The sequence below is a fragment of the Populus euphratica genome, unplaced genomic scaffold (genome assembly GCF_000495115.2).
Source record: "Populus euphratica unplaced genomic scaffold, PopEup_1.0 scaffold988.1, whole genome shotgun sequence".
Classification (NCBI taxonomy): Eukaryota; Viridiplantae; Streptophyta; class Magnoliopsida; order Malpighiales; family Salicaceae; genus Populus; species Populus euphratica.
Window position 1 is genome coordinate 43,756 of NW_011500845.1, and position 14,091 is coordinate 57,846.

Sequence of the window (14,091 nt, forward strand, 5' to 3'; positions counted from 1 at the left end):
ATGCATGTCTCCGTAACAGCATATTCGCAGTTCCATCTCTTTTCTACATCCTTTGTTTTATATGAGACTTGTTGTGATTCAAGGAGACAAAAATATCTTAACAGGCCCTTTTAACCATCCTTGCTGGATCAGCGTACAATGATAAGGCTCCAGCTGCTATATAAAATAGCGGATCCGTCTCTGTACCTGTCAGGTACCAGCACAGAATGAATAAATTTCAGGGTTTGAATTAGGGTTTTGGAAGCATTAAACAAATCTTTAAGGGCTGGATAGCCCTTCTGCGGTTGCCAATTGGCATGGTATGGTCCTAAGCCAACATGTTGGCGCGGTTTTTTATGGGAAGAAGGATTCTAAGCAACAAGGGTACGTGGCAGATTATGAAACAGTTGATCATGTAATTCAACAATGCTGAATTAATTAGACGTTCAAAGTCTGACTAGAGTTGACTCTGCAGTAAACCCAGTAAAGTTGGTAGCAAGTATGAATGTACTTGGTATTCCTACACATCGAGCAATCTGCTTGCATGATCCGCGTGTCGGTTGCTGGAAGATAAGAGAAAACTTGATCGAAGGCCACTAGGGTTTTGAATCCCTAAAATGGCTTGAACTTCACTCGTTCAATTGTCTTCGTTTATTTCACATGCAGATTGTTAATGCTTGGCTTTAGGAATGTTGATTGCTAATCCAATATTAGGTGTGATTTTAATCTGAATTAAAAAGAAAGTCGACTGTAAAAGGATATTCCTTGAACAAAAATCAAGAAATAAGCTTCAATTCCACGTCATCCAAAAATGAAGGACCAACTCACAAACATGGTTCGAAATGGAGGGATGATATAGTGAAAATTTTCTAAAAGAACCAACCAATAATTTTACTAAAACTTTAATAGCTAGATTACAATTCATTCTTTTTTATGATATCTTAAAAAATTTAAATAATTTAGAGATAAAAATCAAAATAACTATTTTTTTTTAATTAAGGTGATCAATAACGAGTACCTGATATTTCTATTAGGTCCTTTTAATAAATTTAAAAACTCTCTAATAATTAAATTAATGACTTCTTAAGAGAAAATGAAATAATATTGTAAAGAGATGTTCTACAAATAATAAAAAATTAAGATTATAAACCTTTTGTTTAATGTATCTATAATTTATTTATAGCCCATGAATTTTTTTATAAAGAAAAATAGCTAAAAAGTAATATTATCATAATAATATTAAAAAAAATATTCCTAACATGTATATTAATGAGAGAAAAAAACTACATATGTTTTAATATGAATGAAAATATAGTGGGTCATTAAAGGAATTTGATATATTATTTCTTTGACAATATTAATATTAATAAAAATATAATAAATCTTTAAAAGATTTTTATATATTTAATGGGTGGAAGAAGAATAAGATCTAAAATGTAATTAAGTTTAAGAAAGATGGGTCTTTCTCCAGAGATTGAGTTTGTTCTATAGCTGAGCCTCAAAAAAATAAACCCGTCACTTAGCTAAGTTTTAAAAAGATAGGCCATCCCTTAACTGAGCTCAAGAAAGATTGGTTTTTTTAGCCTTTAAACTTGAGTTTGTTAATAATATCTCAAGTTTTTGTAATATTTATATCTAAATATTTCTAAAAGTATAAGTTTACTAGATTTTTTTGTAATATTTATGTCTAAAGATTTCAAATATTATGAAATGCTGCATCTACGCGCAATAATCTCTAACTTGTCAGGCACCTTGCAGCAGATGCTACTTAATGTCTGCTTCAGATTGAATTACTTTCTCGATAACCAGCTGTTTCAGCATCTTCTTCTTCGTTTTTTTATCCATAATGTCCATGGATGATTAATGTGAATAATTCATCTCAACAATTAGTACTAATTTCCAAATTAATCATTCTTGAGAGAAGAAGTTCCTCTAACAGGGAAAGTGTTGAAGTGCTACCAACTCCCTACAGTACATATAATTTTGAAAGGCTTTTTTCCTTGGAAATCGTTGATGTATTGTTGGGTGTTTGCTAACACTGTGTTGCTGTTTTACATAGATTAGTGGAATATAGGGAAGATAATTTAATCTTACCTTGTTAGATATTGACATTATCCAACTTGAACTTGAATGGATAAATATTTTTTAAAATATTTATTTTATATGGTAAATAATATAAAAAATAAATATTATAAACCTAATATAAAACTTGTTCGAAAATAATTTAAAATATATATTTATATTATATAGATATATTTGTAATGTTTAAATTTTTTTAATATAATATATTTATATACACATCTCAATATTAATATAAAAAACAAATTTAATCATTTAATATATATATATATATATATTTACACGCACTAACTATTTTATTTTATATTTTATTGAATAATAAGTAATAGTTAGATAATATATACACACACTCAAAATTATATAATGTATGAATATTTAAATTTTTTATCCTAATAAGTAAAGTATAAATATGAGAAATTCAACACAGTGAATTGCCATCCTTAGCGGAATCCCCCAATCAGGAATGAGACTAGTTTTTATATTTTTTTTCTTTGGTGACTAAATTCTGCCCATCATTCTAAAGAACCACAGCTGCAGTAGAGCAGGAGACATGGTCGTTTTTTATAGCCTCCTGAAACTGAAAGCACACACAAATAGAAACCATGTAAATAATTAGTCTCGAACCAAAATCGTAATTAAAGAAAGCAAATAAATCAAAAACATTTCTTTCCTGTGTAAAGCTTAAGAACAACGTCAAAAATGGTATTCAACAATGCTCTGCTTTCAAAATCTCCAACTTGATGGCTTTACAATCACTCAAACTAACTCTCCTTTGTGTTTTCCCATTAGCTTACACGGCAGGAACACACCGTGCAAGTAATCAAGCAAAAGCTTTGACCCCATTTCACTTGATTCTCTACCACCATGCCCATCAAAAACAGCCACAACATTAACTGTCCTCCTCAGGATCAAGAGAGTTGTTCTTCAGCAAGGGTTCTTTCATTTCCAGATTACATATATACTACACGGTCTCCTTGATATTCCCAGCATCCTTGGAATGTGGCAAACCGACAGCTGATTAGATTCTGATTTTGAAGAGACCCATTAGCGAGAACCCAACGTGTACACTCTTGAGATTCGTAAACTGCAGGGGCACCACCATTATCGTGATCTATCTTGCACGACTCTAATAACCCATAGAAGATTGAATGGTATTGATGGAAAGAATTGCACATAGTATTGAAAAAGATGCAATCTTGAATCTGCCCATTACTCAAGTTCGGTGAAAGCTCTGCAGAAACCTAAGATTTTCTTGTAAAGGTTTACGGACGTTCCCTAGATTTTATAGGAAACAGTTCTTGGCGAATAACAAAGGAGTCTGATTGTGAGAAGTGTTGAGATGAACAAGAGGACGTCTCGAAGCTCAGACGATATACTTTCCCCGCGTTAGTAGTTATGAAAATTAAAAAATTGCTACATTAGCACTGCTAAGAACAATAAGGGTGCAACATTTCGGTGGCAAGTAGTAAAAACTTGACACCATGACGTTTTTTTTTTTTTTTTTTTTTGACGTTTTTTTTTTTTGGTATTAAATTAGAGTATTGTAGTTGCTAATATAGTCATTGAAAGCTTTAAAATTTTTAAAATTAATAATAATAATAATAATAATAATAATAAGGGTGCATTAACCTCTCTCCCCGAACTAAAATTTTTATAAAAAAATAATTTATATGTATTTTCAATTAAAAAAGTAATTCCTTAAACTAAAAAACTGTTAATTGATCTCTTCATGTTTAAAACAATGGTTAATTCTAATTTTTGCATAATGGCATATAAACAATTTTTTTTTATTGGATCTCACATATAATTGCATTCAAAATCGTAGTATCATAGGAGTTAAAATAACCTACTCTTCATTAATAAAAATTTATTTTACATGTAAAAATTCAAATCATTGTAATTTTAACTAAACACATATATTTTTAAAATCATAATTAAAAATATTTTTTTAATTATTTTTTAAAACTCAAAATCTATCTAGCACAATATTAAAGTGCTCTAATTTGAGTCTCCTTTTCGTTTTTTAATTAGAGAAAGTAAAATATACCGGGTCTGAAATTTTTTACAAGTCTTTAATACTTACAACCTGTGTAGTGGGTTTAAGTTTCTTTCCAGGTTTGAATCTTGGAGTTCATACCTATGAAAAATTATTTTCTTAAATGCATTATATTAATATAGAAAATATTTTCTTAATTTAACTGGGTAGTATTATTTGAAAACTAAAAAAGAACCAAAAATAGAAAATAAAAAGAAAAAACATAGATTTGAATATCAAAGGGATAAATTACTGTAACAGGAAAAAAATTTAATTTTTTTATTAAAATAATCAGGTAAAGATTTACCTTGTTCCCTCGTAAGAAAAGGTGGGGTTATTTAAAATTGAAATTTAAAGAATTGGGTAAAGTATATATTTTTTCTTTCCTCCAATTGAAAAGAAGTGAGGCCTTCTAAAATTAGAAATCAAATTAATATTCAGGAACAAACCCTAGCGTGCAGCTCACAAACAATGGGAGTACTGAGATATTTGCAGGGCAACCCATGCACAAACCAAAAAACTGTTTCTAAGCGTGGAGGTGACGGTGGTTACATAGGAGAGTCAGTTATCTATAGTTGATTGTAACCATCAGCAAGGAAGCCTCTAATTCTCTTCAGAAAATCCAGGTTAAAGGACTCAAGTTCTGCTGCTCAAAAAAACCCTCAAGACACGAGTGTCCCTGACAGTTCAATGCAAACTGCCTAAGCTCTACAGTCTTGAGGTCTGCTTTTCTGCTTCCCAAGAGATTCACTACTGTTATGAAGAGGGAAGCTGTTCACATCTCTAATGTTCCCATGAGAAGGGAGGAAAACCTCATCTACGAGCTCCAATAATTGAATCGCCCTATGGATTACGAGTTACATGTCTTAGTGTCACACGCGCAACGTTAGGGTTAAGATTTTCTTCCTGGCCAACATTTTTGCATCCTTCATTTATGTGCGAGAATTTCACAACGATTGATGTTGGATAAAGATGCCGTCAAACCAATTGCTTCGTGGTTCATAAGCTACCCTTATTGGTTCTTAAGACATGTAATGAGGAAGAACATTGATATTTTCAGATATTGATTAAATTAAATTACAAAAAACTAAGAGCATAAATTAATGGAGAAAGAAAGACAGGAGGGGCCAGGAAAGAATAGATGTGACATGGACTAATACAAGCTCGCTGGTATACATTGGGATGATAAAACTTCAAGTATTTTTTATATGCACTTTGATGATTTTGGATCCTTGTGAATTCAGGGCTCATGGCTGTTTACTCGGCTATGAAGTTCCAGCATCTCTCGATGGTTTGGGTCCACAGAGAGAGCAGCGCGACAGTCACGTAATGCAGCCAATACATCACCAGTGTGCTCATGGAAAGCCGCCCGCAAGTGTAGAAGGTGAAGGTCTGCTTTAAATACAATCGCCCTTGAAAGTTCAGCAATGGCTTCGTTCTCCTTGTGACTGTCCATTAAAACTGCCCAACAGACGGCAAAAAGCAGCTTGAGTATCATTGAGCTTCAACTAAATGGAAAAAAATAAAATAAAAAAAGCCACCAACAACCCATTTTTTTTTAAAAAAACCCTTCTTTCGATGTTCATTGAGATCAGTTCTGAATCCCAAACTAAATAAAGAATTAGCTTCTCGTCAGTGTCTCACTTTGATCATTGGCATTCACTCAATTCAGACCCAAAAAAAACCAGAGCGGGAAGGGGAGAGCGAATCAGACCTGCAGCTCGATATCTGTAAGGGTACACTCGAAGGGGATCTAATTGTGTAACCATCTCAAGATCTGCTTTCGTCAGTTCTCGATCACAATACTCCGACCTCTTCTCATAGGCAGATGCATTGTTTTGGGCTTTCTCAATCAGTTTCGTCATTTCCTCATATGCAGCAGTCTTTTCATTTCTTAGGAAATGTACTCGAGCAAGTCCTTGGTGTGCTCTGGTATGCATGATCTTAAGGGCATTGATGTAACAATCAGCTGCCAAGTCTAATTTCCCACAGTCGACATAGACACTTCCAAGATTGTTAAGTGCCTGCCAAGTCAAAAAAATATTAGCAGAGGTCTGCTTTACGTGTATTAGTACTTAAACATAATGCTAGAAAAAGAAAGCAATGATAAGTGATTCATCATTCTACCCAATAAACCATTTACTTATATTTGGCACAACAGGAAAATGAAATGGGTGTTGTACGTAATTTTGTAAATAAGTGAATAAACTACAGACCATCCTGATATGAGGGACTGCTTTTATCAAAGGTTTGCGAAAAAAAAATACATATCCTTCATTATCTATCTCATACCACCGAGCCATTTTAACTTCAACTCTGCCAGTAAGGCTAACATCCTTCAAGCAAAAACATAAGGATGCTCTATCCTCATGTTCAGTGGGTTCTCCACTGTCACACATCTTGAAAACAATGAAGATAAACCATCCCAATAAAAAACTCCAAGAACAGCACAACAGCACTTCATCAGTTATTGAATGCCTTTTCCATGAGGATAATCCCAAAATGAACAATATGCAGGGTTCATATTATGATGACTCTCACTTTGGGATAGAGTTTATCCAAAACAGAGACATGAATCTGCTCTTCAACACATGTAATGCACCAAAAAAATGAGCAAGTGCTTCTTGTTTGTTTTATTAATCACTCCAAGAATTCTAATCAGCTTCAAATGTGGTCTTCCAGAGCTTGGCATTTTCAAGCAGAACTTTAGAAAACAATTTCTTAACAGCAGTTTACAAAGGCAGAATGCCTGAATCTTGTCTAGTTAGCGAGTTTACTTTTTCGACTTTCTGAACTTCACTGTCTCAAATAACTTTAAGCATCAGTAACTTCTCCTACCAGTGCAGTCACCACTGTATGCCTCGTATGTACTGCTGCGCTGCTCTATCATCAACCAATCACTTGCAGTGAATCATAGCACATTTTGCACTGCCACCAACCAATCAATAATATCCAATCATAGCACAATTAGCTCGATCACCATCAATGATCTGCTGCAATGCTTTTGACACAGGTGCAAGATTTCATATTCTGTTTCTTATTTGTTTTTATTTATGAGTCAATGATGCCCTAGGTATTAACACAAGAAAACCTTGAGAGAGAAAAATCACACTAAGGTAATTGATTATCGTTGTCAATGACCAATACACATCTGATTGGCAAATGCCAGTAATTCCCATTTCAAAGAAAAAGTAGGGGACAGGAAAATCATACTTGGCCTTTGCGCAATCTATCTGAAGGGCACTTAAGAGCTTCTTCAAGCAGGGACATAACAGTTGAAGAGCAAGATGGATCCAGGCTAGAGTCAGCGAGAGCATAGGCTTTAAGGAAGAAGGCTTCAAAAGACTTCTTGATGTTGATAGACTCCTCTGCCTTTTGAAGCCCTTCATTGCAATGGCCCGTATCATACAAGATCCAACCTTCATAAACTAGACGTTCATGTTCAGTTGATGCATGTTGACGGGCTAATTGTAAACTCCGCATGGCTGCCTCAGGACAGTTCAACCTGATGAGTACAGATGGAAGATTATTGGCAATCCTAGTATAACCATAATCTTACCACCTCCAATATAAAAATTATTTCACATGAACATTGTGCTATAAGGAATCATAAGTCACACCCACTGGGAAAAGAAACTCATGTCAGGAAAATTAAAGAAACATGTTTGGCTGAAAAGAATGCTAAGCAAAGAAAAGAAACTATAAACTAATTCTGATTATAGACAGCATAATGTGGGGGATAAAATGTAAAGGAATCATAAGCCATCCTGCTATCACAATCTTTGGATATTGTTTACTAAGAGTATTCATTCATAGGTTGCATATGCCATAAGGTAGGGAAGTGCATTCTAGCTAACTCGGCAACAAAGTCTGGACATTATTTTAATGCAGCAATGCCTGTAAACGTTTAAGATTTCAGAGGATACCTAAGGAGGAGCAAAGACTGTCTGAAATATAGAACACCTTTGGCAGCATCAGATTCAAGCATCTGGTATATGACAGAGAGGGAGCCTATATCATCAACTGAAGACCACCTATCATACAATTGCAGCCAACAATCTGCTGTTGTCCAATTGTCAACGTGCTCACGCACAAGAGTACGGAGTTGGGATGCAGCCACCCGTCCCTCAAACATCCTATAATCAGGGGAGAGCGTAAGAATTGCCTGAACATCACAGATTGCTGCTTGGTAATTCTCAAGAGCTAGATAGAAACAAAACCGGAGTTCCAAACATTCTAATGCCAATTTAAAACCAAGAATTCTATTGATTTCTGCAAGTGCAGCTTTAACATCCTGTTTCCTCATCAAAGAAGCAGCGCGATACATGTAGGGGTACGTTAGGGTTGGATCCAACTCAGTTGCTTTTTCAAGGTCATCCCATCTCTTACCACCTTCACAATACAAGGACCTCTCCTGGTACATCCATCCAAGCGGAGTAACAGATGAAATCACAGAACTGAGCTTGTCATAAGCCCAAAGCCTATGACCTCTGATGTTACCCAGCCTAGCCAAGCCTGATACAGAATATATATGACCAGCATTTAAAGCTGCCTCAAAGAGACGTTCAGCTTCACCATACTCTTTCCTCAAGAGCCGTACACACCCCAATTGATGAAAGGCCAGCAGCTTCTGCTGGTTAGTTTCCGCTGACTCTACCAACTGGTCCAGAAAAAAAGCTGTTTTATCAGACTGCGGATCAAGGTTCATAGCAACTTCACTCAATAAACAATATAATGAAAATGAGGCCGATCCAACCATGGTCATTTTCTGTTGTTTATTAGAATGGCTAAATATCTCCACCACCCGGTTATCATTCAAGCAATCAGGGAGCTCCTGTAAGAAAACTTGCAAACATGATGCCGCAAGGACAGGGGAGTTCTCTTCGAGAGCGCATTCCATGAGCTGGACAGCATCATCTCGGCAAGACACTAAGGATGCAAGTTTCCTATCGCATGCATCTTTTAGCCTTTCACAACAAAACTTATTTGCAAAAATCAATATTTCCAATAAAATATCTGAAGACACTTCATTCAAACTACCAGTCATGCTGAACTTGCTTATTTCCCTAAAACCCAAAGGCGATATGTTGTTTTCAGATAAATCTATGTGTTCACATAGTGATTCAGAGAAACATCCATTAAGCATGGCATGAAATGGTGCAGAAAGGCTGGCAATTTTCTGTCTGTCACAAACTATTTTCTCATCTCCAATTTTAAAAGAGACACTTCTTAAAATATGTTTTCCATTCATCATCGAAAGTGTTTCATGGGAACCTGAACTTATATCAACATCAAGCTCGGAGGAAACATCTACTGGGCCAGACTCTTGTGCGCATTTACCACAAGTGGCAAGCAAGTCTGAAATGAGCTCCTCCCCTTGTCTCTCATACTTTAACCATGCTCCAAATACAAGCTTCTCATGCACAGTGCTGCCCTTCAGCCAAGCTGAGCGGAGACTTCTTCGCATCAATTTGGCTTCACCAAGGCCTTTAAACAGTTGATATTGAAATAAATAGAGATTTGACCTCTCTTGCGGAGAACAGGATTCAAGTTCTTCATGAATCTGAGCTAAAACTTCTACATAATCAACAGGTTTAAAGAATGGTTGCACTGGTGGTTCTGGGACCTTGATAAGTGATTCTCTAATTAACCCAACAAGAAAACAAAATCTCAATCTATTGAAATCAAATATAAATTTGTTTAACATTTTTCATTAATAGAAACCACAACAGATGTAAAAAACACTTACATGGATGAAGAAGAAGACGACCGTGAAGAGAATTTCGAAAGCTTCCCTCTTTCAACTTGAAGCCATGACTGAGGATTTAAGAAGTCGAGTTGTGATTCTTTACAGGAATCAGAGGTAAAGGAAGCCCTCATGGGGCATAAGAGATTAAACAAGTCCCAGATCTCCACAGTAGTCAGATTAGTCCTCACTCTTTCAATTCTTTCCTCTCTCTCCCCTCTTCCTCCCCAGCTGAAATGAACCTAAAATTTGGCAGCACAGAGCAAACAAATACAAAGCCTAAACTGTTGCTTGTGATCACACATCACAACACTTAGCTGATAAATCTTCCAACCCCACAAAACAACAACTCTTATCTAAAGAACACTTCTCATAAATACAAACAACAGGCAAACAATCGTGTGCAAAAGGTGTCACTGAATAAGTAAATACAAACCATGAAAAAAGGGAGCTTTTAAGGCAGTCAGAATCTTGCAGATCCCTCTTGGGTTGACTCAAATTGACAGTTATGGAAAGCCAATAACTTGTAGTCTTGAATTACACGACAAAAATCTTCAGTCACCTTCGAAAACAATTTGAAATAGCAAAGTGAAAGAAAGCAGCAAAGACCAAAGACCCACCCCACCAACAGCTACCTCAAGAACTCTACCAGAAAAAGGCAAACCAAACCAAACCCACCTTTTATCCTTTCAAAACAAACCCAAAATGAAAAGTAAAAATAGCAAATAAATAGTAGTAGATAATAGAACGAGAAGGGGAGAGCGACCCAGTTGACTTTAGTTTGAAGAGGGAACCAGAGATTGAGAAAAAACAAAACCTGAGGAAGTTGCAGAGTGATCAAAGTGAAGGAATCCAAAGGGAAAAATTCTAAATTCCCGCTTTTGATAGCTCTCTTTTGTTTGGTTAAAGGGAAAGTTTTTTCCTTTTTTCTACTTTTTTTTCTCTCCCTCTTTCTAAATTTTGTTGTCGTTGGAGACCGGAGAGAAAAAGAAAGAAAAGGAGAGGAACAGTAGAGAAATATTTGTAGTTTGGTTGGACTTCGAGGCACAAAAACTAACGGGAAAATCTAAGAATCCAGAAAACATAATTGCGTGGAAGCGAGGGTAAAATCGTGATATACTAGCTGAGAGTGAACCGACGTCGTATCGTAACGGAAATATTATTATTATTAGTAGGACTGTGAAGAGAGGAAGGCATGCTGCTAGAAAACAAAATCCTTGAGGAAATATTATTACTATTAGTATTATTATTGTGAGGACTGTGAAGCGAGAAAGGCATGCTGCTAGAAAACAAAATCCTTGGCATCTTGTAGATGGGATTGTTCTGTGATTGTGGGGTCCTTTTGAATTTATTGGGATTAAATTATGGTAAGTAGAGATTAAGTAGAGACAGAGAGGAAATATTCTCTGAGGTAATGACACTGGACCAAAGAACGAGTATTCATTCTATCATGATGATATCCTCTAGCCTTATGATTCAAAATGCTGCTAAGGCAGCCAGCATTCCCGGCTTCATTAAATCCTCATATTACCACTAGATTGTTGGCACGCGTCTGGTTGCTAGCGGATCCTAATCTTTTCTACTGTAAATAATAATAATAATAATCATAAGGCTGCGCGGCCGTTTCCGAATAAATAAAAAATGACACCCCTTCACTTAGTTAAATAAATTTGTATAATTTTGATAATATAAAAAAATCAATAATAACAATAAATAATAATAGGTAAAAATTGACAAGAAAAAAAGTTAATATATATATACAATTGACATCTCAAACTTTTCACATGGTATTAAAATAACTTTATAAAATCTAAATTAAATAAAATAAAAATTTAATTATTAAATAATTTAATATTAAAAATTAAAACTAAAAAAATAAAAAAAATCTAAATCAATATTTATCTTTTAGCCATGCTATCTTAGATATAAAATTGGGATAACTTCACAAATATAAAAATATAAAAAATAATTTTTAATAAATTAAATTTTAAAAGATAAGATTGAAAAACATTAAATTTAAAAAGAGTATGGAAGTTATTTGTATTAATTTATAAATCTTGTGATTTTTATTATGAATTAATTTTATAAAAAACAAATTCTAAAAAAAAAGTAGAATTATAGGCTATAAAACATTAAAAGAAAAAGATTTAAATAAAACAGAAACTAAATTGTAGAGAAAAAAAAGAGTAAAAAACTAAAAAAAATAGAAATTAAATGAATAAAAACTAGTTGGATGTAAAAAACAAATAACAGCACAGTTTTGTGTTTGCCAGAGATAAGAAAAAAATCAACCGACACCATAATGCCAATCCATTATGGATACGCGCCCCTACATCATGAGTATCTATCTCAATGCGCCGCCCCTCACAACGCCGGAGGAGGCCCTCACATCGTAAAAACCATTATTTTAATATTTTGCACACAAAAATAAATGGCAAGACATGCAGAAGATACAGAACAATAAATACATCTCTCCACCATCAATGGCCAGCAGAGGATGTAGCTACAGCACAATACAGTTGTCTATAGCTAGCTACTTGTGAACGCACGTTTGAGCGGCTTCCATTGAACAATCCCATTGCAACTAATAAATAATCAGCACCACATGCTCCTCCCTGCTGTGCAATCAGCGCCAGCAAATGCGCAGCGTTTACGCCTCTTTAAAAAAAAATGAAAAAAATATCTTCATAATATTTAAGTTAGATAACAGCAGTGTCCCTCCCTCTCTTGCTGGTATTAGACCGTCGAGTGCCTTCTGCCTAACTCCAGTCGTGCTCCGAGGCTTGTGGGTTCACCGGGGAGCATTCGAGTCCAGGTCTTCTGTACAATATCCACTCTTGCTTTTGTTTTTTTCTACAGTGGGGTTTCCCTCTCATGAGATTGTGAAAGTGATGACGTATTTTAATCATAATTTACTCAAAGCAAAACGATTTTAGCTTAAAAATAAAAACCGAGAAGAGCTACAAGCTTCGCTACCTTATCTTCGATGCAACTTCTGCGGTTTGTATTGTGTTTTTTTTTTAATATATATATATATAATATTTTTTTATTAAAGTTTTAATACAAAAACATCAAAACAATACTAAAATAAAAAAAAAATTATTTAAAAAGGCACAATTTAACTACGAAAATAAACACTGAACAATCAAACCATACAGTGATGATGCCTGGAATTCCACCTGATGATGGGAGAGACAAAAGGGTGTGAAATATCAAATGGATGGCCTTTAAACACAAACAAACACACCCTAGTGAGGAGAGGGACTGTAGTGGGTTGGTAAGGAAATGACGCGCACAAAAAATTCAAAATGCTAATAACACCACCAATGGGACAGCTTTTAAGGAAAATAATTGACCCACACCATTTATGACAGCTAGGCACTGTCTGGAAGTGCATTTGACCATATCTTTATTTTAAAAAAATTAAATTAATAACTTTTTACTTATTTTGACGAGCAATAAAAGAAATACTCTAATATATTCTAAACAATAAAACATTCTAAAAAATAGCCCCTTTCACCCCCACCAAACATGAACATGAACGAAATGACGCTGTTACTGCTGAGCGTCACGCGTCTGGAAGTGTTAAGCAGGGAAAAAAGAGACCAGGAATCCATGGAAAAAGGGCTAAATACCAGGGTGCAGGAAGGCCAAAGAGTGGTGGGGCATCATCACCGAGGAATTACCCTGGATTTTCCACCGTGGTTGAAATTTAGACAAGGGAAGTGCGTGGTGGGTTCAGATTCGCCGGCCTTTAGTGATCTCAGCTAGGACGGACGCGGACGCCAGCAAACATCCAAAAGTCTATATCGTTTTCAATCACAAGGCCATACTGTCGCCAATCTAATTACGTTTGTTGAACATCAGACACCTTTCACTTACTCTAATGCCCTGCCTCCGTGTCATTCACAGGTCCGATGCAGAGCCACTCAAAATCTTACTTCAAGATTATCTGGGCAGACCTGATGTCTCAGTTTCGTGCCTCCCTTCATGGCTCTAAAGCCAATGCTTTCATGGATGCAGAGTGTATTGGGTAGGTTTTATGGTTGTGATTTAAAAATAATAAGTTAAAAAAATATATAATGCATAAAAATTATAATTGAAATTTATATATAATAAATACAAGCATAAAATATTTAGTAGTAATTTTTATTTGAAAATATATTAAAATAATATTTTTTATTTTTTAAAAATTATTTTTAACATTGATCCATCAAAATAATATAAAAACATTAAAAATATATTAATTTAA

General features: G+C 34.8%; 1 protein-coding gene across 1 annotated transcript; it reads right to left on the minus strand.

The window, feature by feature from the left end:
* Positions 1-5,125: 5,125 nt before the first annotated feature.
* On the minus strand, positions 5,126-10,896 carry LOC105116563 (ETO1-like protein 1). Its single transcript, XM_011013983.1, has 5 exons — positions 9,843-10,896; positions 8,020-9,735; positions 7,307-7,598; positions 5,808-6,117; positions 5,126-5,554 (listed from the first exon to the last, which is right to left on the minus strand). Exons 1-5 carry the CDS (start codon positions 9,971-9,973, stop codon positions 5,334-5,336), a joined length of 2,670 nt encoding a protein of 889 aa, XP_011012285.1. The 5' UTR covers positions 9,974-10,896; the 3' UTR covers positions 5,126-5,333.
* Positions 10,897-14,091: the final 3,195 nt, after the last annotated feature.

Coding starts and splice junctions, on each gene's coding strand:
- LOC105116563 (XM_011013983.1), bottom strand. CDS start 9,973: ATGAGGGCTTCCTTTACCTCTGATTCCTGTAAAGAATCACAACTCGAC. Junction 7,599..8,019: donor CAGTCTTTGCTCCTCCTTAG/GTATCCTCTGAA, acceptor TGTACTCATCAG/GTTGAACTGTCCTGAGGCAG. Junction 5,555..5,807: donor TTACAGATATCGAGCTGCAG/GTCTGATTCGCT, acceptor TCTGTTGGGCAG/TTTTAATGGACAGTCACAAG.